General features: G+C 40.4%; 1 protein-coding gene across 1 annotated transcript in view; it reads right to left on the bottom strand.

The window, feature by feature from the left end:
• Window positions 1-254: 254 nt before the first annotated feature.
• The window catches only part of RACGAP1 (Rac GTPase activating protein 1), a 33,501-nt gene continuing 7,257 nt past the window's right edge, over window positions 255-26,498 (bottom strand). The window contains 17 exon segments of the mRNA XM_032646701.1: window positions 255-1,392; window positions 1,699-1,807; window positions 3,639-3,774; window positions 3,889-4,021; window positions 4,197-4,302; window positions 5,807-6,005; window positions 6,093-6,188; window positions 7,389-7,553; window positions 8,213-8,343; window positions 8,817-8,934; window positions 9,680-9,760; window positions 10,449-10,502; window positions 12,178-12,247; window positions 13,204-13,340; window positions 14,366-14,497; window positions 14,500-14,570; window positions 20,209-20,297. Of these exon segments, the coding sequence (XP_032502592.1) occupies window positions 1,317-1,392; window positions 1,699-1,807; window positions 3,639-3,774; window positions 3,889-4,021; window positions 4,197-4,302; window positions 5,807-6,005; window positions 6,093-6,188; window positions 7,389-7,553; window positions 8,213-8,343; window positions 8,817-8,934; window positions 9,680-9,760; window positions 10,449-10,502; window positions 12,178-12,247; window positions 13,204-13,340; window positions 14,366-14,497; window positions 14,500-14,570; window positions 20,209-20,293 (1,899 nt within the window). The 5' untranslated portion in view covers window positions 20,294-20,297 and the 3' untranslated portion in view covers window positions 255-1,316.

Here is a 26,498-nt window from a genome sequence, read left to right as displayed (position 1 = left end):
GCCCGCATACCGCAAAAAACAAAACAAAACAAAAAAAACAAGAGGGTAAGAGTCAGGAAAAATCTAGGACTTCAATTTGGACAATGAAAGAGACTGAAACGAAGAAACAAACTCCTGGTGGTGGTGAAGTTGGGAGAAGGTGGTGATGGGGGAGGGGAGAAATGAATGATAGACTCATGACACTTTGAGGAAAAATATTTCCTAAAAAAAAGGAATTTAAGGTTACCTTCCAGGACAAGAAAACCAACCTTACATTCATTTTGAAAAAAAACTATTTACTTTTTTCCAAATATTATTCCAAATACATGTTTTATAGGCCACTATGGGTCAGAAACATTCTATAAAAGAAAGCATTTTGATAGACATTGGAAATAATTTTAATAGAAGAAAAAGCTCATATTTATCTAGATGTAGCTATGTTACACAGGAAGATTTCAGTATCCAAAGTGCAAAGACAAAATGACTGTGGCTTTTCTTGCCACTCAAAATATTGACAATCCTCCCTTATAGCCTACTCTTAATTGTTAGTTGAGTGCCAAACAGATGGTACACTGACTTTTAGAAGCAGGGCTTCTAAATGGACAAGGGGGTGGGGGGTGTCAAGCATCAGAATGAATTCAACTTAAGAACAAACTGGCTTTGACCCCAACCAAACCCAAAGTCCAGCCAGAGGCCCATTAGAAATAAATATAAATTGTAGTATCACTTTTACAACGTTGTGCCACTTAACACTATTAAACCTAATCAATCCAAATTAAAGCTAAGCACGCTCCCACTATTAGTTCAGTCCTCACCGTACCCCATTTCTATGAAGGCTCCGTGTTATAGCTCAGTTCATAATGGGGGAAGGAGAATTTCCAAGTTCTCGAAGGAGCCATCCTAAATCTTCTGTCAAAACCTTTCTTTACCCTGCCCTCCCACTCCCCACCCTGAGACAAGTCAATCTTACCAAAGAGGTAGGGCTTCTACCACTGTCTCATGGAAATTACACCAGAGAAAGGTCATTACATGAGAGAATTTGGCTTTAAACCAAAGGGATGTACCCCCAGCCCCCAACGAATTTCATACCCCACTTCTACCCCGTAAAGATCTCCCATCTAAAAGCTCCCGATGACAGCACAAGGTGTTGATATTACATTACTTGAGGAGAAGGAGATATAAATAGTTTTCATAAAACCCCCATGCACAATTAAACTTGATTAAAAGCCTGGAGAATGCTAAAAGTAGTAATGAGTACAGGAGGCTGCAGAGCAGAGAGTACAGGTGCGCCCTTCCTTGTAGTCAGTAAACGCTGGCAAGTAACAGGAGACGTGACTTCACTTGAGCATTGGAGAAGCAAAAAAGTTGCCTTGTCGTCCTAGGTTGGCGGCAGACTTGCTTTTGCTCCCAAATCTAAAGAAAAAGAGAATGAACTGGAAAAGTATTCTATAAAAAATGATAAACAACTATAACATTACTTGACATAATCAATTAAAGTAGGAAACCCTCAACAACTACTCTGTAAGCTATTCTTTGTCACCTAAGATGAGGGAGAGGAAACAGTAAAGACCTTCAGACCCTTTTTAAAAAGGGGCTTTTAAAGTCGAGCTGCTAGCTAAGATCTAATTCAATTTTTCTTTCAGTAAGCTTTAGCATGATGGGGAAGAAGTCTAAGGAAGCAGTCATTTTTTATTTCCTGAGCAGACCAATTTTGCATACCTGGGAGTGTTCTTGGTGAGGGTGGAGCGGACTCTCTGTGACAGGGAGCTGGATGAAGGAGTCTTGAGGAACTGATGCTCAGGAGTGGTCACAGGCCCCAGTAAACTCACTTCAATCAAAGGTAAGACATATTTTTAAAGGAAGGGAAAAAAGAAAGCACTCTTGCAGGCAGCCAGTATTAAGCTGAATATCCTGTGAAACACTTAAGAGCTAAGGTTAGAGACCTAGCAAAGTCCCAGAGGTCAGTTTTGGCATCATTTTATAACACACGAGTCTATATATATTTTTTTAATTTTTATTTATTTATTTATGGCTGTGTTGCGTCTTCGTTTCTGTGTGAGGGCTTTTTCTAGTTGCAGTGAGTGGGGGCCACTCTTCATCACGGTGCGCGGGCCTCTCACTATCGCGGCCTCTCTTGTTGCGGAGCACAGGCTCCAGACGCGCAGGCTCAGCAGTTGTGGCTCACGAGCCTAGTTGCTCCGCGGTATGTGGGATCTTCCCAGACCAGGGCTCGAACCCGTGTCCCCTGCATTGGCAAGCAGACTCAACCACTGCGCCACCAGGGAAGCCCCAGTATATTTTTTGAACTATGCAAGCAACTGCTCAGTGAGTAGTTGACATTCATTTTCTGAGTTAAGCCATTCTCACACTCATTTTCTGAGTTAAGCCATTCTCAAACTCCAAACTTCACAAATCTAACATCTATTTGATTTTTTCCTATACTAGAAAAAACAATATGCTCCCTTAAAAAGGAACTTGCAGGGCTTCCCTGGTGGCGCAGTGGTTGAGAGTCCGCCTGCCAATGCAGGGGACACGGGTTCATGCCCCGGTCCGGGAAGATTCCACATGCCGCAGAGCGGCTGGGCCCGTGAGCCATGGCCGCTGAGCTTGCGCGTCCGGAGGCTGTGCTCCGCAACGGGAGAGGCCACGACAGTGAGAGGCCCGCGTACCGCGAAAAAAAAGGAACTTGCAATAATGAAAGAATAGGTCTCCAAAGCCAGTGAAGTTGGAATGAAACCAGCCTCATATATTTTTAGTGGCAGTACAAACTGGCAAAAGCCTTTAAAAAATCAAGTTGGGGCTTCCCTGGTGGGACGGTGGTTAAGAATCCACCTGCCAGTGCAGGGGACACGGGTTCGAGCCCTGGTCCGGGAAGATCCCACATACCGCGGAGCAACTAAGCCCGCGAGCCACAACTACTAAAGCCTGTGCACCACAACTACTGAAGCCCATGCACCTAGAGCCCATGCTCCCCAACAAGAAAACCCATGGCAATGAGAAGCCCATGCACCGCAACGAAGAGTAGCCCACACGTGCCACAACTAAAGAAAGCCTGCGCGCAGCAACGAAGACCCAATGCAGTCATAAGTTAAATAAATAAAATTTTTAAATCTATAATAAAGAAGGAACGAAATCAAGTTGGTAAAACATACCAAGAAACAAAAATCTTTAAAACTTTTAATTCAGTAATTCCCACTCCTGGGAATTTATCATTAGGAAAAAAAAAGGTACATACATATAATGTTGATGGCATCACTATATGTAATTATGAAAAGTTGAAAAACAACATCAATACCTAATAGAATATTTAAGCAAATTCTAGTTTACAACCATAAAAATGATAAATAAGATCATATAGTAACAGAGAAAGTTCTCACAAAATGCTAAGTAAAATAAGAAATAATTATATCTCAATTATTCTATCTGTATTTTTAAAAAATATCCATATGGGTAAAGAAAGGAGAATATGGAAAAGTGAAAAAAAATTAGGATGGAACTGTACAAATTTTTCTTTAATGTTAGAATTCTCAAAATTATTTTAATTTTATTGAAGAATATACATTTCAAACAGCTCTAGCAAAGGCAAGGAGAGGGCACCCGACCAAAAACCAGAGAGGGAGTCAGGCCCTTTAAAAAGCACACCTTAGGCCTTGCCTTACCTTTAACATCTGGGGTCTGTGGTGTTGAAAACGCATTTGAGTTTTCGATGACATGCATGGGGTCAATGTTCTCTTGTTCCACCATCATGAACTGACTCCAGTATTCCAGGGGTAGTGAAAGCAGGCGCTCTACCACCTAAATGCCACCAAATATGTTAGCAAACTTCCAATGCTCAGGGCTTTTACCTCTCACCATTCTCTCCTGTTATGTTACACAGGTTCATGTATATAGACATACATGCTTGCTTACCTTGGGTTGACGCTTGATGTCCTGTAACATTATCACTGGATCTGGATTGGGCACAGCATGGGCAACTATTGTAGGGCCAAAGACTTTAGCCAGATTGGCAACATCCATTTTAGTGCTTGGGCTCTGAGCCACTCTAAGTAAAAGAGCATTAAATTAGAAGACTTGTCCCTCTGCTTAAAAGCAGACCAAAATATAAGATCTATAGGAAAACAATTCAGCCCTCACATTCCCTCCCTAACACCCAACCCCATTCTCTTCCCCTTGGCAAAATTCCCTGACTCCCGGAAACAAACTTCTGCTCTACTCACCTCTGCAAGTGAATCATGAGGAAAGCTAATGTGTCTCTGTTGGCCTGGGGCAGTTCACCAACAGCCTGGTACATGGCAGCTATGCTGTTGTCCTCATCTGTGATTTCTATAAATGAAAAGAAAGTACCAAGAGGCCTAGACTTCTTTCCTTTGACAGCAGGCTTCCAAGTTATCGATCACAAAGTCTCATCTATACAGTAAGCTTCTGAAACTTCTGATTAGGTTCATGACTGCACCAGACTCTAGTTTCATTAACAAGCAGGATACTGGCCAACAGCTCAATATTAGAAATCAGAACTCTTAAAAAACCAGCTCTTGCAGTTAGGGAAAGCAGCTGGAAACTCATGTTTCCAGGAATGCAGACATATAAGTGCAGTGACTACAATTATTAAGAAGGTATTCGTTCACAAAACATGTTAAGAGTCTACCATGTGCCAGGCACTGTTCTAAGTGCTCGGGATCAAGCAGAACTAAACAAAGGACCTTGCCTCATGCTACCGGAGGAGTCAGTCAAAAAGCAAATACCTATCAGACAGTGATACGTATAATAAACAGTAAGGCAGGCAAGAAACTAGAAAGTAATGTAGCTGTTCTTTCTGACAAGGTGGTCAGGAAAGGTGTTTCTGAGGACAAGCTATCCAAAAAGAAACCTGAAAGGAAATAAAGGAGCAAATCACTCCAGGCTGAGACAACAAACATGATGGCCTTGATGGGAGTAAGCTTGGTTATGTTCTAAGAACTGCAAGAATTCCAGTGTAACTAGAAAAGAAGAAAGGAGGGGAAGGGTGTTGAAAGAAATGATGTTGCCAGGACCCAAATCATGTGGGGTCTTTGGGGCTTGTTAAGGACTGTGGATTTTATTCTGAGACTTTTGGGAAGACTTTGGAGAATACTGAGGACAGAAGGGACATTACCTAACTTAAATTTTAAAAGGACCACTCTAGCTTCTGTGTGAAGATTATACTGTAGAGGGCAAGAGTAGAAACAGGAAAACCAGTAGGTTCTTACATCACTCCAGGGTAAGAGAGGTCAAGATAATAATAGGAGTGACACATTTTAAATTTAAGATATATTTACAGGGCCTTTGTTGACATGATTTGCCAATGGATTAGATGCTGGGCGTGCGGTAAAAAAATCAAAGATGGCTCCAAGTTCAAAAGGACAACCTAAAACTTGACCAAAAAAACAACACAAAGCAACAACAAAAAAACCTGTTAGGACCCTATACAGTTTAGACAGGAAGAGGATAGCCATGGGGAACGTGGATAGAGTTATTCATCCATCAAAGTATCTGAGCAACTGCTATGTTTCAGGCATGTACCAGGCAGGGGATAAAACAGAAAACAGGAAACAGAAAAGTCAAAAATTCCTGCCCCCATGGGACTCACATTTAAGGGGTTTTTAAAATTTATTTGGCTGCACCGGGTCTTAGCTGCGGCTGCTGGGTGCAGGATCTTTGTTGCGGCACGCAGAATCTTTTAGTTGCAGCATGTGGGGATCTAGTTCCCTGACCAGGGATCGAACCCAGGCCCCCTGCATTGGGAGTGTGGAATCTTAACCTCTGGACCATCAGGGAAGTCCCACATTTAAGTATTAAGATCTGCCCTTACCTGCTGCTTCCATAAAGGTCTTGTTTAGCCGAAAGGTCAGAAGGGGTTCTTTGAGGTTTCGAAGGAAGTCTTTCAGGAGGCTACAGATAGCATGGATGTCATCCACTTTGCTGAGGAGGGGTACAGTTTTCACTCTGAGGAATTTCTCTTTCAGCTCTTTTACTGTCCGGTCACAGCCTGAGATCCGATACAGGCCTGTCTATTATCAAGATGACACTTTCAGTTAAAAACCTCTTAATTACTGACACAAGTAACAAATTCACCCTCTCCAAGGGTTGACTCTTACCTCGGTCAGCCCTCTCTGCTCAATCTCATTTACACAGTGGACAACAATTGAAGGGATCATTGGAGAAGTCTGGGACACATAATCTGCCAGCATTCCCTGAAAAAGGCGAGTTTAAAATTAGTATTTACACCACTTAGACCAGCAGATGAAGACCAATGGAAAGAGCCATCCCCAGACTAATATTCAGGCTGGGACATCATGTTTACTTTTAAATTCCTCTTCCCAAAGCATGATTAAAACAAAGACTCAATTATTTTCCTACCTCCACACCAGGACTGATTTATGGTCACATATACCACACTCTTGCATGAACAAGTAATAAAAGACCACTAGCTACAACTCTGCCCCTGCTCCTCTTATAGTCAAGGGCATCAGAAAGAAAGCAATAATGAGATCACAGGTATGGAGTATAATATAAACTAATTTATTACTCTAAAAAAGAAAGCCTTTTCTATACTGTAATTATTCTTAGTAAGAAAAATTATTTAACACAACTAACTCACAGTTGATCATGACACAAACCTATCTGTAGGAGAGAACTCCATGGTTCTATATTAGAATACAGGAAATTTGTAAAAAATTACATGCATGGATAAGAACTCTTAAGATTAAAGAAAAGTAACCTTTGATTTGCTGGAGGCTGGGTAGCAGCATAGCCATTTTGTTTTGATTCTTGCTAATGTTGCTTATAACAATAATTTCTTAATGAATCAAACTTTAGAAATAATCTAATCTTAAGACCATAGTATGGAATATCTCTAACATAAGAGAAAGAATAGTCAAAGATGAAATTACATGATGGCTGGGATTTGCTTCAAAATAATTCACTGAACAGGGTGAAGAGGAGATGGGGGTATTAATAAATCAAGATTGAACACGAATCAGTGATCGTGGAAGTTGAGTGACAGGAGCTAGGGTTAGTTATACTAATCTCTACTTTTGTATATGTTTGAAATTTTACAAAATTGGATGGGATGGGGAGGGGAAGGAGGAGGCGGAGAAAACGAAGCAGGGGAGGGAAGGGAGAAGGAAAATAGGATGAAAACAAGGAAAGGGAGGGAGAGAGAAAGGGGAAGGGAGGGGAGGAAAAGGAAGAGGAATTTGGTTTAGAAAGGTTACTAAACAGACAGACAAACCCAAACAGGATTCTGCTGCAGGTTAACATTTTACAATTTCTATTCATTATTTGTGGGAAAAAATATATGTGGCATCATTAATTTTTGAAAAAAATGACCTAAAGCTTTTAAAAGCTAAAGAAGCCATAACACAATGATGGTTCCCACAGGTCATACATACTTCTCCGATCTTGACAGGTGTCCCTATCAGGGTAGGAATGCAGGGAAGGGGACAGCGGTCCCGACATTCTGGATGAGAGACCACACGACAGTCTCGACACTTCAGAGACAGCTTGCCAAACTTTATTCGCTTTCCACATGGTACACAAGATTCGGGTTTAATAACCTGAGGATGAAACAGGAAGTAGTATGAATTAGAAAATTATCATCATATCAACTGATGTTTATTAAGCACTTAGCATGTGCCAAACAACTTCCTCATCCCTTTACACATATTTACTTGTGTAATTCTCACAATAATCCTATAGAATAGGTTTTGTTTTTTTTAAGATAAGGAAACAGAAGCAAAAGGAGGCTAAGTAACTTGCATAAAGGCATCCAGCTGCAAGGGATCACTGTACAGTAGTGGAAAGAATTTGTTGGCAAGGAGTCAGAAAACCCCCATGTTAACTTTGCTACTTACTATCCTGTGGCTCAAACAAGTCAGTTAATTCCTCTGAGCCTCAGTCAGTTTGCTCGGGTTTTTATGAGTAAATCAAGTGGGACAAAGTTAAAACGTGCCATGTTCAAGCATGAAATGTAAATACATGTCACTAAAAAGCACAAACAACTGCTTCTGAAAAGTTGCTTTCTTTTAATTTAATATTACTCACAGAACGGAAAGATACACACCCTCTGTAACCCTGGAAAGTGGGATAAGAAGGAGGAAGGAAATTCGACATTGAACTTTACAACACTAAAGTATTTAAATTTGTTGCTAGTAAATATTACTCCCATAATTTAAAAAGCAGATGTGCCCAAGAGCAGCAGCAATCCCAGATTTACCGTCTTAGAGACAAAGTCATGCAGGCGCATCCCTCCATTGCTTTGTGGAGTGTTGGAGCCGTCTGTGTCGGTTTTTGACTCCGGCTGCCTGCTGCTCAAGGTGGAGTCACTATTCCAAGGCTGTAAAGTACCTAGAAAGCAGGCAACTCTAAGCTTTGTGTCTTAGGTATTTTGTTCCTTCTGAATTTTTTTTTCTTTTTGTTGCGCTGCATGGCTTGTGGTGTCTCAGTTCCCCGACCAGGGATTGAACCCGGGCCCTCGGCAGAAAGCGCAGAGTCCTAACCACTGGACCACCAGGGAATTCCCCCTTCTGGATTTTAACCCCAATTTTAATATAACTGGTAGATAAGCAGTAATCTGTAACAATTATCAGAAGTGAATACAATGGCTATGCAAAAAACTATTTCCAGAGAAACAAGTTATATAGTGGTGTAGGCCAGGCTAGCAAGCCAAAGGCAGGGCATGACACCAACAGTGCTCTGGCCCTCAGTAAGCAACTACCCAAAACATCCAACCCCTGCCTCATGAGGGTTCTAAGAAACCAATTCTCCCCAGATTTTACCAGTTGTTTTACACAGGCAATTCAGCCACAAACCCAGCAGACCTGTTTTCCTTCGGCTCTTGGTCCAATATGGCACAGTCTCAATAGTGGACACAGCTTCAATGGGCCCGCCATCATTGGGAACAGTAACTGTAGTTTTTGCAACTATGGATTCATTTCCCTGAAACAAAGGTTGTAATGAGGGAAGGATAAATCTAATTTCCCCTCTACTATAGGTGTTTTGGAATAGTTAAAAAATTCCTGAGTCTCGGTCAGGACTTAAGCCCCCAGCCCCAAACACTCTTAAAGTTGAAATCTCATACTTTCAAATAGAAATACAGGTCACAGGAACACATATACAAACAACTAAGAACCACACATAAAGCTGACAGCTGTTTACTACTCTATTCATATGGATGATAAGGATCCTATTACACAGAAAAACGTTCACTGAACATCTCTCTCAAAATAACACTGCAATGTTGACTTAGGATTTTTAATGCTTGGGGCCGCTAAACTTTGATGTGTTCAAGACCACAATTCTCTTGGCCTGGCTATTCTTTTATGTATGTATTTATTTATGGCTGCGCTGGGTCTTCGTTGCTGCGCACAAGCTTTCTCTAGTTGCAGAGAGTGGGGGCTACTCTTTGTCGCAGTGCGTGGGCTTCTCATCGTGGTAGCTTCTCTTGTTGCGAAGCGTGGGCTCTAGGCGCGCAGGCCTCACTAGTTGTGGCACTCGGGCTCAGCATTTGTGGCTCGCAGGCTCTAGAACATAGGCTCAGTAGTTGTGGCACACGAGCTTAGCTGCTCTGTGGCATGTGGGATCTTCCCAGACTAGGGTTCGAACCCATGACCCAGGGTTCTTAACCACTGGGAGATTCTTAACCGCTGTGCCACCAGGGAGGCCCTGGCCTGGCTATTCTTACCTGGTCTGCTGTGGAGCCAATGGAACGAGTTTTCTTTACAGGTCCGGGGGGACCATCAATGAACTGTCGGCTACTAGAGCGCTAGACATGGGGCAAAAACCAAGAACTTTAGTGCCAAATAGAAGATCTGAAGCACAAAAGATAAAATTATTCCATTGGATAACTTGGATGCAAGTCCTAGGTACCAGGACTGCAGGAAATAACAATGTGCACTCTCTCATTGCCTATTTCCACATGAAGCTTAAGTTGTACCAACACAAAAATGCCCTCAGTGCCCTATAAGAAACAAGCAAGCTTTGGAAAAATTTAGATGACAGCACCAGAAAAAGTAGAGTGGAATCCTATCTAAGGACATGAAGTCTTTGGAAACATATTAAGGACCCTAAACAAGCACAAAGATAGATCTCTGTATATCCCATTATACACACATTTCATCTGAAACTTATATCAGAGCACAAAAGTCCTGCATAAAAATTCATATGACAACTCAAACAAACTTAAATATATCCTTTTACTCTCCACGAATGAACTGAGAGCAGCCCAGAAGAGTGAAAGAGGATGGGATCCTGTCCTGAGTTAGGACATCAAGGAACTTCAGTTACTGCCCCTGCAACATGGATTCTCTTGTAATCTGTGTTTAACAACAGCTAGAGCAACATGTCAGGAATGCAGTACAATGGCAACATTTCTGGAGAAAAGTCTTCTACTGTTACTTTGTAAAAACAAACAAACACAAAAAACCCCCAAAACTAAACAAAACCATACATACCCTCTTTTCTCTCTTCTTCAGTTTAAAAGTCTTGACCAAAGAAGAATCCCAATCCTGTTGACAATTAAACTGTATTAATTTCTTTCTTTGGTTAGTCCTCCCCTAAACCCTGTACAAATAAATTTACAGAGAATTTTAAAGGCCTCTTGAGTCAGAGTACCTAACTCACAATTTGGGGAGACAGAAAGGGAGGGTCTCAAATGTTATAGCTATAGAGCTGTAGTGAGTTAACATGCTTTCTTTCCAAAATTGAAGCTATTATAATAGAATCAGGAATCAATACCAAAGAGGCAAGAAAAGGTTAAAGAATCAATTTCTGTCGTGATTATCTTCGGTGCCCGGTCCTTTATTTCTGATTATTTTTGTAATTAGTTTTAGAACTTACAGAATGTTGGGCACTATGCTGCTGGCGTTAGATGTGAGCCTTACTCTTAAGGGATTGCTATCGTCTAATCAGATGTTCTGTACAATGTAGCCACTTTAAAAGTTCTAATTTAGGTTTTACATCTCTCAATCATCCCTCCTCCTTGGGCCCTAAAAAAGACATTCATGTGGACACTGAAGAATTATTTGTCTTTCACTGTGGTCTAGTTCACTTCGCTCATTTTAACCATTTGCATTCATTTTTAGTAGCTACCTATGACCTCCTGATCCTGATCATCCCTGAAAACACAAAATCCAAAAACAGTCGTATATAGCGTAGCTAATAAATTTAACCTCTCCCAATTTATGGTCAAGCAATTTAGCTACTGGTTGTTTTGATTCAGCTTCAGTTACAACAGATATCATATCATAGGTCTAGCTCTAAATCAGATAGTAGTATATTCTAGTTTTTATTACATATCCCAGGACTATGTCATTCCTTATTTTCAAAAAGGTGATACCTAATGCTAATATCTACAAAACAGCAAATTATTTCCCTAGTCAAACTCTGACAATTTGGACATAAAACCCTGCCTATGTAACAAGTAGTTGTCATTTATTTTGCTATCATCAGAAAACCAACTACTAATAACCTCCTGATTTATTGTTTTGTTTTGCTAGCTTTCAGCCAGTAAAATAGGAGAGATACATAAACCAATAAACTACAAGTCTCTGGAACATCAAAGATTGAAATATCAGGAGATGACCTTTTATGGAGAAACACCACCCATAAGTTACAAGGGTTCTGCCCCACAAAAGCAGGGTAACAAACAGCTTAAACAGGTGAACCACCTGTTCATCAAAGCATTATCTAGCGCCTGGAAACTTTCATCAGTCTTCTGGCTGAAGTTTCAGGGCACTGGTTTCCTTCTAATTGTAAAGTATGTCTAAGTTTTCCTCAAGAACCAGTTTAATTTAGAAATAAGGCACAAGTCTATTCTCCCAGAGCAGCAAATAAACCCTGACTGGATAGAGTCTTGCTAATTATTATTATTATTTTTTTTGCTAGCTGGGGTTTTAATAAGTCAAGATGTAGTAATCAATTAATACAGGCAGCTCACAGATCCGTTAAATAAATTTAACCTCATGCCAAATCCTAAATTCTATATTCTCACTTCCAAAAATTAAATATATAAGCCAGTCTCTTACAGCTTGTATTTATATTTTTAAATGCTAGTCAGTATCTATAACATATCAACTAATAAAATAGTAATAAGGGAATTTTAGAAGAGAGGACAGGAGAGAGATTCCTGAGGGAGCAGGGTTAAGAAAAATAGATAACTCTCAGAAATCAAGTGTTCATTACCAGCGATTCATCAGTCTTGTCAAAGCTGATATCTGATAAAATGGAACCAGATTCATCAATGGTTGACAGTCTAAATGAGTGAAACAGTAGTGTTAGAAACAAGACTGGAAAGTAAAACCCACCAACACCAGAACAAGTCACACTTGTCAGGTAACATCAGCAATTTCACAGTAGCATCTTCCCCGTGGAGATAACTACAAGCTCAAACCCTAGCTGTGGTGGGTTTTGCTTTTTATGGTTTTCATGGGGGACTATGTGCGTGTGTGCAGGAGTACACATGCAGCACAGTTGCTATTTCAGCTAAGGCCTTATAACAGAAGTTGAAAGTTACATTCAGGGGTATGGGTGCTATTCCCTGCCGAGTCTGTACTACAGGCTACTAAAAATCCACAAGGCAGAAGAGTGAAGTTTAATTTGATCCCAATTGTGGTTGCTTTCTACAAGAGAGAGTATTACCCAGCATTAGCTTTTTAAGAAATTAAGCCTGTACATCTTCTTAGTTATAAAGATTCCCCATAAAACAACCAGGCAACAAAATAAATAGCTCTAAAAGAGTGCTGACCTTTCCCTACGTATTGTATTGGGGGTGTTAAATTGAAAGCCTGGTTGGGACTATTCTAAACAGCGATGCAGTGGAACCAAAATTATTGTCTGGTCTTGGCTCACAGAAGGCCCTTCTAAACCAGAAGAGCTACGATGAAGCTCTATAGAGTAAACACTGGAAGTATTGCTGAACTGCCACTTCCACCTTTAGGTTTCTTAGCAGTGTGCAAGATTAGTTATTAATGTGCAATTCAGCATCAACATGAAATTCTACCCATGATGAAACATCCTAAGGAAAAATAAAAAAATAAAATAAAGACGGAGGCCTCTGCGCCTTTATTTCCCACACACCCTTCCTCCAAAGTCTTTTTCTGCTTTATTCAGCACACATTCCAGAAGCAGTATATCTAAGAGTTCAGATAACAAGAACTTATGACAGCTGTGTTGCTTATGATCAGATAATAACAGATGCAGTTCCCCCACCTCTTGTTTCCAGCATTGCCGCTGGATGGTTGGCCTCTGTTGAGAAAGCCAGAGCTGATCTTTGCCTCCTCACTTAGTTGAATGCTGCCAGATGTGTCACACATGAGCATCTCTCGAATCAGCTGAATCTGTCTTTCCTATAGACCAAAGCAGAGTAAAACAGCCTAACTAACCAGGGGAGAAAGCTTCACCTCAAATTTATGGGACAGGCAGACCAGAAGACATGAAAATACAGCATTATGCAAATGAGCCTTCAAGAAGGCTGCTACACCAATAGCATATTAATTCACTTCAAGCCCAGGTTGTGTCTCCGATTTCTGACTGGTAAAATGAACTCCATCTAGAATAGTGGGGTTTCTGCTACAGGACTTTTGGATCAAACCGCTAATCCAAGAAAAGACAGTACTGCAAAATGAGAGTCCCAAAATAGATTTCACATAGCAAAAACACTTTAGTGTCAGCTAATTAGGACAATTATTGGCTTCTTCTACAGCTCAAAGCAGCCACCCACCTTTCTAAATGGTGGAGCAAAATGCATTAAAATGGATATAAAGCTGTGATGCACTGGAACCAGATAATTTGAGCTTACTGAGGCATCTAACACTGTACGAAGATGAATTAGTCCCTCCTAGCAAAGGCTTGCCTTTGTACCATGACCCACCCTGGTACATCAGAATGATAATGCTCTATGTTCTAGTGTTCACATTGGTTGAATACATCTATCCCTTTACCCTAAATTAAGAGCAGTGATGAAGGAAAGACTTAAGAGTTGTCCTGCCTATAACAATGACAAAGTACTAGCTATTGATATCTTATATGAGGATGTTCTAGGTAGCACTTATAATCAACAATGAGACAGATCAAATATGCTAGGATTTATTTCTCTGCCTTTCCCCTTAATTTTAATTCTTTAAATTCTCATTTGAAATCTGTCTATTAAGTAAAAGTTTCAGGTCTAAAGGAGAAAAAATTTTTTAATTTAAATTTCAGCCTATGAAGAATAGGATTCCTTGGCTGCAATTTCAGCTCCAATCATAGAACAAACTGCTTTTAGTTCTTTAATGTAGAAGAAACCTGGGTATACCTGGGCAAGTGGAAACATTACCCGTTGATCTTTCCCCGTCCCCACTGTCACAGTTCTAGCATAAAAAACAATACACACCAGCTTTTCACAGTCAGCCTCAGCTCGCTGTCTCCGTTTGATCTCTACATCCACCTGATTGCGTGCATGCTTCAGCTTAACATCCAGAGCACTACGCTCAGTCTCTACTTTCATCAAAAGATCCTTGTATTTGGCCCAGGCTCGTGATCTGTTCTCTGCCACTTTTTACGGAATTCTTCAAAGTCCTTGGCCAACTGGATAAATTCTAAGAAAAGGGGGAAACTTTAATAATTCAAGCACCAAACAGAGTATAAATGCTCTAATAAATGAGTCCTCTGGTTAGTTTTACTCCAAATGCATAATTAAGGGACCAGATGAACTATGGGCAAATCCATCTGAAAATAACCAGGAGCAGATCCTGGATATATGTCCATCACTCTGGATGAGAGCTTTGTGGGGAGCAATCCTATTTCAATAGGCCAGTTACTTTTGGCTTAGCCAGTGGCATCTGCTATGGAATAAGTAGTCATTAGTCACCTGGCTCCAGATGTAACACTAACAGTAAAAGCTCCTGAACAGAAGGCAATCAAAGGGGGTACCTTTGGGGCAGCTGTCACCCACCAGGACAGTTACAGCTATAAAACAAAAACAGTGTCCTTTAGAGTCACGCATTGCTGTGCCAGAGAGGCGTTAAACAGCAAATTCAAATGTAACTGCTGTAATATGCTCCAGTAGATATAGATTAATATTACAGATGTCTAGGCCTACAATTGCATTCAGCTATATAATTATACAAATACTGATTTGAAAGTAAAGAGCCAATTTGCTTTTGCTGTTTAACACAGCCCTGAAGGGTATGTAAACATTCCAGTTGGAAAGACAGAGGAAGAGAAGATCATACTAGCTTTGGGTGAGTCACTGATAGAGGAACGTGGACTCTTTTCAAATGTCTGCACCTCAAAGCATGATAACCCTGGTGGCATCCGTTCTTATCACCTGCTACTGGCAAAGACTATTCTATAATGCCTTACTATTCTAGTTAACCTCAATCTACCTCTAAGCTTCACTCCACCAGCATCATGGAGGAACTTTCCAAGGTGTACATCTGCTGCAGGTTAAACTAACCCAGTTTATGGCTGAAACTAGGCCAAATTCACACAAAGCTAGCAGATTCTCAGGTAGTAAGGGTACTTTTCCCATTTGAATTTAACCTGAGAGCATAGAAATAATATAGTGCTTTTTAAAATCAATTTTAATAATTTGACTAAGTTTCAAACTTACAAATTAGGATAACAATTCGATCTAGAGAAACCAAGTCTGATACATAGGGAATAAGGTTTTTAGTAAACAATCGATTTTAGCAAAACAGGATATTATGACTTAGTTAACTTAGACAACGCAAATATCAAGGATCTCAAAAAATAAAATATATTATTACAAAATTCAAATAGTTTTAAATGATATACTGGTTTAGTTAACAGTTTGGAACACATTACTAAGGATTTTTTTCTCCTTAACTTAAACAAAAAGAAAACAAACAACATATCCTTTTGCAAATTTAACTATTTCAAAATTACAGATTCATAAGAAAAAATTAAAAACAAGAGCTGGTTCTTAGCCATGTTTACTCTCGCGATTCACCAAGCAATGCACTTATTATTTGTGTACTTTTCGATGTATGTGATACTTCCATTTTAAAGAATAAAGAACAGGAAACACACTTTTCCACTACACAGTCTGAAAACTTTCTAGCTCCACACTGTGGTCAGTTAAATGTTTCTAAATATAGTGTTGCCTACACACTCAAATACTTACTGAATTGAAAAACAATTTTGAGAATGAAAAGATTTTCATTTGACCTAATTTTGCTGGCTTGCTTGGTCCTTAGGACACTCCTTGAAAAGTCTTATTAAATTGGGGTTTTAATTCCCATTCATCGTTAATTGGCATACATTACAGGTCTAACTGCATTGGATAACAGAACTGAAACCAAATAAACTATCAGTTCATTTCAAGGAAGGAGTTCCTATTTTAATAGTACAAATGGTTAAATTACTAGCTTAGTTTGTTAGACCAAAACCAGAGCATTTGCATACATAATTAAGATATTACTTTTATGTACAATTCTGTTATGAACTAATTGTGCTAGCATGGGTCAAAAAGGCACTTCGGACCATAGACCAGGAAAAACTTTGATGCTGGAGATCAATAAACACAAATGGCATTTTTTTGGTCAGTGTGTGAATCACAATTTAATTTGGCACTAGCCCCTGTCATGAAGTATACATTCAAAAGGCTTATTAAATTCAAATTGTCTCTTTAAAAAAGTTATGTGTATATTAAATTACAAAATGCATCTATCAAAAAGGAGAAAGGAGAAGGGAAATTTCCTTAAAACAAATTAAGAATAATCTTAGATCCATTAAAAAAAAAAATCAGGACTTGGTTCATAGTTCAGCAAAGAGATTAAAGCAGCTCCAGAAATCCTGTTTTTTTCAGCTCACTCCTGCTAAGGCCTTTGTAGAGGCTCTTGTCTTTCTCACTACCTTCTAAGCTTCTTAAGGGCAAGGACCCTGTGTCTCTTCTGCTTTTTTATCCCCAGGGCCTTACACTCTACCCAGCACATAGTAGGCACTTAAATGTTAAATGAGTGACTGAACAAAATTGTTGTTCAGATCAAATTTAAACTCCAGGCATCCAGGCCCACCTCACCAGTCTGATCAAACTTCCCATCACTACCCAATACCCTCTTTCTAGCTAAACCAATTTGTCCCTGCCCCAGGAAAGACCTGTATTCATTTCTGTCTTCTCACTTAGGATCAAGCTATGCTCTCCAAATGGAATGCCCTACCTACTCTTCTTCTTCTTCTTTTTTTTTTGGCTGTGCCATGCAGCTTATGGGATCTTAGTTCCCTGACCAGGGGTTGAACCCGGAACCACAGCAGTGAAAGCACTGAGTCTTAACCACTGGACCGCCAGGGAATTCCCCACTCTTCTTTATGTACCCATTTTTCTAGTCCCAACTGCTCTATGAATCCTTTCCTAATTTGTTTGCTCCATTTTTCTATACTTCCCCAAAGCATATATTTTTATACTTGTATCATCTTCTGTTTCATGAGACAGAATCCTGTCTCTGAAACTTAAATACCTTAATCTTCTTGAAGACAGGCACCATGTCACATACACTTTAGTATCACCTACTGCATATAGCATAGCACCAACCTAGTATGGTGTTGGCACACAATAGGCACCTGATAAATATTAAGTTATATTTATTCCTAATTTACAGACCAACGTCAAAAAAGTTCAGGCGTCCCATGATAAAAATAGAAGATAAAAATCATGTAGACTGGGGAAAACAAAGATAAAGTATCTAGGCTATTAAAGTCATTTTATTTGAATATTAACTTTCACTCTGATCTTTCGGTAACCTTGGACCTAGCTTTAAAAAAAAAAAAAACTATAACTATACAAAAAGGAGAAAGAGGAATGAAGTTATTATGATGAAAAGCAAGAGTAAGGAGTCAGGGGACACGGAGGGATGGGAGGAATTCCTAGGATCTAAGAAGAGGACAGACTGGGGTGGTTGCAGAAAAGGAAATTCTAGAGTCTAGAAAACACTAAGCCACTTTAGCTCCTCAAAAGCCAACATTCCGGGACTTCCCTGGTGGTCCAGTGGTTAAGATTCCACACTCCCAATGCAGAGGGCCCGGGTTCGATCCCTGGTCAGGGAACTAGATCTCACATGCTGCAACTAAGAGCCCACATGCTGCAAATAAGACCTGGCAGAGACCAAAAAAAAAAAAAAAAAAAAAAAAGCCAACATTCCAAGTTAGGGATTTGGAGAGGGGACAAAATGTACCTCTGGGCTTCCCTAGTGGGGCAGTGGTTGAGAATCCGCCTGCCAATGCAGGGGACACTGGTTCAAGCCCTGGTCTGGGAAGTTCCCACGTGCCGGGGAGCAACGAAGCCCATGCTCCACAACTACTGAGCCTGCGCTCTAGAGCCCGCGAGCCCCAACTACCGAGCCCGTGTGCTACAACTACTGAAGCCCGCATGCCTACAGCCCGTGCTCCACAACAAAGAGAAGCCACGGCAATGAGAAGCCTGCACACCTCAACAAAGAGTAGCCCCCGCTCGCCACAACTAGAGAAAGGCTGCGCACAGCAACGAAGACCCAACGCAGCCAAAAAAAAAACCCCAACACAACCAACGTACCTCTATTTTATAACAGAAATCAAGGGAAGATAGAAATTTGCTTATAAAATAAAGGTTCTTGTAAAAATAATATCTTATATTTTGGGGGACATAATTATTTCAAAAGGTATTTTCACAACTAGTACCTCATTTATCTTGAAATCCTCATGGCAAAAGTCCTTTTTTACAGATGGAGAAACAGACACAAAAATAACAGTTAAAAGCCAGCAAGAGTTACTGAGACTCCAAACCTCAGGTTCCTCCCTCGGCCCCCAAATACTATCAGCTGCCTCCTCCTAGAGATCTTAGTCACAATCTCTTCCACCCATTTCTCCTTATTTCCACCTTCACAATCACCACTCCAGTTGGGGCTCCCCATTGCCTCTTTCCTGAGCTATGGCAACCATGTCCTAATCAACCTCCCAGCCTCCACTTCTGATACAGCCTCCACCTCTGCCAGGGTAACCTTCTAAAAGCATGGTTCTGATTAAACCACTTCCTCTTACTCTTATTCCCCTCACACTCCACACCCTCTTGTCTCCACTCAGGTGGCTCCCCTGACCCTAAATGCCTTCTTTCATGTCTGTCTGTTGGGATCCTACCCTATACCTAATCTAAGGCTCAACTCAAACCCTACTTTTTTCCATAAAGCCATTATTTGCTGAGTGAACCTGAATTTTAAGATCTCCTATTCAATACTCCTCCCCACTAGACTCCAAAGCAATCCATCTTCTGAGATGATGTGACCTCAAAGAGAAGCCTAATTAGTATGCTATCATGGTTATTGAGTTGATACCAGACGATAGGGTCATGCAACAGCTATTAGAGAGAGAAAATAGAATACTGTTTTGAAAGGCCTGTAAGTAGATGAGAGCTATCAAAAACATGAATCAAATTAAAGAAAATATTGAATGGCACAAGCAAGACACCATACTAAGTACTATGGAGATTGTTTTCTTTTTAAGTTTAAGACACAGTTCTTGCATTACTTTTGTACCAATGAGACTGACTTAACAGCAACACCCGCTATACTAGGTATACATGAAAACCTGAAATAGAAGAGCATGGTAACACAAAGAAAAGCTGGTAAAGAAAAATTCCCTTACATCACTTAGGTCAGTGCTATCAGCCCCACCTTTCTTTCTCACTAATCTACTTCCCAGAAGACTACTGTGTCACCACGTCCTTTTTCTTCCCAGCTCTCCACCCAACCTTAACCCTTTATTACTAAGCATCAAATAGGTAGGTGAAAGCAGATGAACTGTCCCTCCTTCAAAAAGAAACTGTCATTTTTCTCCTCTTCAATTGAAAATGTTTTATAGAACACAGGGAAAACCCAGGATAAAAAATGTAGACAACTACTACTCTAAAGAAAAAAGGGAACATCCTTAGAAATTCAGTAGATTTTGCCCAGTTCGTGATAAGAAAATAAAACCGACGACTAATGCCAACTATGTAGTGAAAAGAGAACCCTGATAATGAAAAAAGTCTGGGTAAAACCCATTTAAAAACAACTACAGAAAAATAAGTGACCATTTACAATGAGTGTCCATTAAGTTTTGACCATAGATAAGTGACCATCATTTTCTTTTTAGATAACTCAAGTGAAAAACAATTTTAGGATTGGAATACACTTTGGCTTTGCAGAAAACCGAAATCTGAAATCTGTTTTTTCTCTTCACACAGGCCAGCTCAGAATGACTTACGGACTTCATTTCCTTCACTGAGAATCTCCATCCGGCGTACAAGCTGCTCAAACAGATTCCGCATATTCAGCATCAAAGTATCCATCTTTCTGCCAAGAAATCAAATCAAATATACATTAGGGGTCCTGCCATCTCCCCCAGACAAAAGATTCAGGAGCAATCCAGTACAGTGATCAGTGACTAACATCTGGACTCTTCCATGTGTAGCTACCACTATGAGAATCTCGAGCTAACAACTGATGTTTTTTGTAATCCTTATTATAAAAACAAAGTTGGAATGTTTAAGACTCATTTGAAAATTACAAACGCATTTCAGTCCCCTGAATATAACACCCCTTCCTGCCTACTTCTTTTCCTCCACTCTGCAATCGCTCTGGAGCTGAGAAGCAATTAGGGACAAGTATGTCAGTTGATTACTAGGTGACCAACTACTTAGTCAAGCCTATCAATATAACATTTTTGCCACTTTAATCCTGCTGCACTTTGGAGACCTTCCATGTAACTTAAAAGGTTTATTTTTAATTTCATCTTTAGCTAGTACCCCTGTTGCAACTGTCTTTTAAAACGCAGTACATGGTCAGCACATTTCCTACCAACAGCGCAGATGACGTCACACAAGTGATTAAGTGGGGAAACTGCCAGCTCAGCAGCTCAAGAATTATTTCTGTAATGCAGGGCTCTCTGCTGGACTGCGTGCAGGGACTATGTCTAATAAATTTATACTAAGTATAGGCAAAGGATTATGTTGTACCATATTCTGGCATCAAGGAGACAATACACCACCTTCACAGTTAGAAGGGCAAAGGAAAAATCATTTGCTCCTGTGTTCTGTAATAGTGAATTTCAGGCTTCATATTTCCCCCGGCAAAGACTTGCTGATATTACATTAAAAATGGTGTCCTTACAGGCAGTTCTATTCCAAATAGACTTTAACTGGGAACACTTTAAGGAACTAAGATCTTCAAAAAAGAAAGAAATCAGCGGGATTTTATGAAAATTATCAAGGAAATGAAATTTAAAAATCAAGTTTCATTTGAAAATTGAATGTTCTCAGAAACACCATTAAAGGATTCTTCTTATGTTTCTCCTAATCACCCCTTCAACATTCTAGTCCAGGCCCTTTTTTCATGCATCTAAATAAAATTTTAAGAACTCTTTTACGAAGGTTTAGTGATTTTACAATGTTTGCAAGATTGTACCATAAGCTATGAAGGCAAGAAAGGGCAGAAAAAACACAAAGGAAAAAGGAATATATAAACATAAAGATATTTTCTATTAAATGTTACAGACTTATTCATCTGTACTTGTATGATGGTTGCTCTAATAGCAAAAAAAGCTTTCAATTCCAAGCTTGAATGCAATATATACATGAATCAGGGCTGGAAACCAAGATTTTCAAATGGCAATGTATCTGTTCCAAGCTACATAATCACGGCAAGCTGCTAAGCAACCGGACCAACAAATTTATTACAAAGCTCTTCCTCTAAACTAAGAACAAAACTAAAAGAATAGCATTAAAACTGGTAGGAAGAGATGTGGAAGTCATGGAGGTGCCCATGGGTTTTAACAATATGACAAAAAAGGCAAATACTTCTAAGTGCTACAGGACAGAAAACAGGGGCAGGGCATTCAGTAGCCTATTCAAATGATGATTTCCTTTAGCTCCCAATAAAAATGAAAGACAGTGATCAGTTTTGTTTTTGTTTTTTTTTAAAACATTTATTGCATCCAGCATATTTTGGGGGGGCCGCACCTTGCAGCATGCAGCATCTTAGTTCCCCAACCAGGGATTGAACCCAAGCCTCCTGCAGTGGAAGCGCGGTGTCCTAACCACTGGACTACCAGGGAATTCCCAGTGATCAATTTTTTTATTTTTATTTTTTTGGCTGTGTTGGGTCTTTGTTGCTGCGCGCAGGCTTTCTCTAGTTGTGGCCAGTGGGGGCTACTCTTCATGTGGTGCGCGGGCTTCTTATTGTGGTGGCTTCTCTTGTTGCAGAGCATGGGCTCTAGGCACGTGGGCTTCAGTAGTTGTGGCGCATGGGCTCAGTAGTTGTGGCTCTCATGCTCTAGAGTGCAGGCTCAGTAGTTGTGGCTCACAAGCTTAGTTGCTCTGTGGCATGTGGGATCTTCCCAGACCAGGGCTCAAACCCATGCCCCCTGCAGTGGCAGGCAGATTCTTAACCAATGAGCCACCAGGCAAGTCCCCCCAGTGATCAGTTTTAATATGGGGTATTATTGGTTTCTATCATCTCTGCACTCATCTGTATATTCTGAGACTATAAGACAGTGAGCTCAGTACATAGGGAAACTTTTATCTGTCCAGGAATGCAGAAAAGGAAAATGGGACAGTGCAACTAGGGTACTGAAAACTGGTTATTTAAAAAAAAAAGAAAGAAGGGACTTCCCTGGATGGCGCAGTGGTTGAGAACCCATCTGCCAATGCAGGGGACACAGGTTCGAGCCCTGGTCCAGGAAGATCCCACGTGCCACAGAGCAGCTAAGCCTGTGCGCCACGACTGCTGAGCCTGCGCTCTGGAGCCCACAAGCCACAGCTGCTGAGGCCCGCATATGCCTGGAGCCCGTGCTCTGCAACAGGAGAAGCCACCACAATGAGAAGCCCGCGCACCGCAGCAGAAGTGGCCCCTGCTCGCAGCAGCTGGAGGGCCTGCGCACAACAACAGAGACCCAACACAGCCAAAAAAAAAAAGAAAAAAAAAAAGAAATGGCACTACCCTTAAACACACACACACACAAAAAAAAATTCAGAGGGTTTTTATGTCTTAAATGACAATACAACAACCTGATTCCTTGTCTCCTTTAAGAGAAATCCCTCATTTTCTCAAGTTCCTCTATTCTTCTTTCCTATTTCCTTTGTGCATACCACTCCCTAGAGTGAGTGCTGTGGGGAGGTACTTTCTTGAAAACACAACCTGATTCCTGAAAAGACTATAGACACAGAGTACCTACCTGTGGACATCTCACCATAGTAACTATTATCTCATAGAACTACCTCGATCTACATGTTCTCCTATCATGATGCCTAGTACCTAGGAGATAGCTGTTTGACTAAACGTATCAAACTATCCCACCTTAGTCATTACATCTCTACAGACAACTCATCCATTTCTCTCTCCAGCCCTCAGCTCTCTCCTAAGTCAATCTTGTAACTCTCAATTTGTTTCGGATGCCCTGGATGTTGAGCTCGATTTTGAGACATCATTCTATCCTTCCCCCACACGTCATCAACTACTTTACCCAATGACCTACCATACTCCCTCTCCTACCGACACCCAACTTTAATTTCCTTATTTTTATCATTCTCCCAGTCACTCAGTTCCAAACCTCAGCATCACCTTAAGTTACTCCCCTTCCTACAAGTATAATCACCAAACTCTGTGGATTCTTCTCTCATGTGTGTCATACCCAGCCCATCATCACTTGCAGGTCATTAACATTCACTTCAACTGGCCTCCCTGGCCCCAGTCTTTCCCCAACTACTTTGCTCAATTGGCACTCAGACACCTTATACTCTAATTTAACTTTACCATGTTTCTATCCTATGTCCCAGCTAAACTGTAGATTTGAGAGGAGAAACCTTACATTTGGCACCGCTGTATTGCACAAAGACTCAGTACTTTTAAAAAATACTTGATAAATCGAAGTCAGAGAACAAACACATGAACTAACACACACACACACAGACACACACACACACGCCCCCCCCCCCCATGATTCTGTCAAAAGAATTTCCATTGTACCTGAACATCACGTTTAATATAGATGAAAACAGAACAGTTAAAAGAAAGGTGAGGGAGCAGAAGCCCTAGGATATAATTTTAGTTCCTCTATCTACCCGTTGTATAACCTTGCATAAGTCACTTAAATTCTGAGAAACATCTATAAATGGGAACGATAATACTTGTCCTATTTACCTCACAGAATATTACAAATTAACGTAGGTAAAAGTTTTATACCATATAAATTGAAGCTCATTATAAGAATATAGGGTATTGGACTTCCCTGGTGGCACAGTGGTTAAGAATCCACCTGCCAATGCAGGGGACACAGGTTCAAGCCCTGGTCCAGGAAGATCCCACATGCCACGGAGCAACTAAGCCATGCGTCACAAGTACTGAAGCCTGCGCTCTAGAACCCGCAAGCCACAACGACTGAGCCCACGTGCCACAACTACTGGAGCCCGCGAGCCTAGAGCCCGTGCCCTGCAACAAGAGAAGCCACCGCAATGAGAAGCCTGAGCACCACAATGAAGAGTAGCCCCCACTCACCACAACTAGAGAAAGCCTGTGCACAGCAACGAGGACCCAACGCAGCCAAAATTAATTAATTAAAAAAAAGAATATAGGGTATTATAGTGGGTATACATTTTTTGCTTTTGTTTTGGTCTGATTGTTGTTATTTACATCCTAGAACAGTGATTACCAAATCATAGCTGGAACCCAGATCAAAAAGAAGGGAGGAGATAGCAAAACTTGACCTTGTCTAGGCTCTTAAACAAGCTCTTCTACATGAGGCTCATAGCATCTGAGAAGAGTTAATTTTTCCTCTAACATAGATTTACTTTGGGCAATCCAAAAACAGCACTAGAAAATATAATCCTCTTCTCTTTATATGCTAAGGGACCATGCATTTTTATTAACGTGCTACAGAAGTGACTCTCAGGAATTATTTATAGATGCCAAAAATATCTTTCTGTATCAGTACTAACTCTGATATCTCAACCAAATTGTAGCTTGAAAAGCTAAAATTTACTCATCCTATTCAATGTCAATTGAAAATGGCCTTAATTTTCCTGCTGGGTCACATTTTTACCCTCATGAATACTTCTTTATTTCCCCCCCTTTATTATTTAGCTCATAGCTAGGAGATACACTAATGTGAAAGGAAACAAAAACAAAGTCATATTGCAGTACATTGCTTTGCAGCTGTAAAACAGATGTCACTTTTTCACTACAGAGGCGGCTGCCTTTCGGGAAAGCTGAAATGATCCTTGTGTGTAGCAAGGAAATCAGTTTGTTGAGTGCTTTAAACAAAAAGGTGCTAGAGAATCTCAGCTGTTATTGATGAGAAGCCCCAGAGGTGGAGAAGTCACTGTGTTACAGATTCCCAATCTGTGAGTATCCCTAAGGGAGCAATTTGGCATCACCAGGAAAGAGTCTCAGCTTGATGTGATTGCTTTGAGTCCCCAATTTAATTTCAATCACCAGCCAAGAGAACAGAGATCATCCTTCAGAATAACAGACTATTCCAGATCTTACTGCAGAGTATCCCGGGAAAAATCTCTAGCCTCTTCTTCCTCCCCTTACAAACAACATTATTAAGAGACCTATACATCAGGTTTTAGATGCATTGAGGGTGTTAAATTCTGTCACACAAAGCAGCGCGTTTTTCAGGGAAGAGTTTTAATGAAAAACATTCTCACAAACATTACTAAATCTGGAGAGTCCCAAGAAATCAACAATACAGGTTCTCTGTTCTCTGCTGCCAAGAAAAAACATTCCTTAAGACTGTCTCAATACAAGATTCTTTCAAATGAAAGCATTTCGGAATAATTCTTTTTCCCAAATGTCCAGCTTCTGCTTCACCATATCAAAGCCTCTATTCAACTGGCAGGCAGAAGGAGTATCTTGAAACCGAATGTTCTCATGAGCAAGTCAATTGCAGAAAGAGTAAATAGAACATCCTCAGTCCAACATGAATGAAGATTAAAGTACGGAATGGGAGGAAATTCCCCGGCAGTCCAGTGGTTAGGACTCTGCACTTTCACTGCCAAGGGCCCGGTTCGATCCCTGGTGGGAGAACTAAGATCCCACAAACCCCTGCAGCATGGCCCCAAAAACAAAACGAAACAAAACAAAAAAACGAAATGGGACAAGTTGAATTACTGTTTTTCAGAAAATGATTACCAGTTCGTTATACTAAGTTCTCCTCTTATTTTTTCTTCTGTGAATTCCTTCCATTCCAAACTGTTCCATTCCTCAGGGTCTAGTATAAGTCTTACCAACTCACTAAAGCATTCCCTAACCATTTTAGTCCAAAATAACCTCTTTATTATCTATAACACTCATTTGGTAGATATAAAACACTGCCTCATACTGTTAATTTTCTATGTTCAAAAAAAAAAGGACATCCCTGGTGGTCCAGTGGTTAAGACTCCGGGCTTCTACTGCAAAGGGTGAAGTTCGATCCCTGGCAGGGGAACTATGATCCCCGCATGCTGCAAGGTGTGGCCAAAATTTTTTTAAAAAGAAAAAAAAAGTTATTTAATGGTG

The sequence above is a fragment of the Phocoena sinus genome, chromosome 10 (genome assembly GCF_008692025.1).
Source record: "Phocoena sinus isolate mPhoSin1 chromosome 10, mPhoSin1.pri, whole genome shotgun sequence".
Classification (NCBI taxonomy): domain Eukaryota; kingdom Metazoa; phylum Chordata; class Mammalia; order Artiodactyla; family Phocoenidae; genus Phocoena; species Phocoena sinus.
This window is presented reverse-complemented; position numbering and strand designations above follow the sequence as displayed.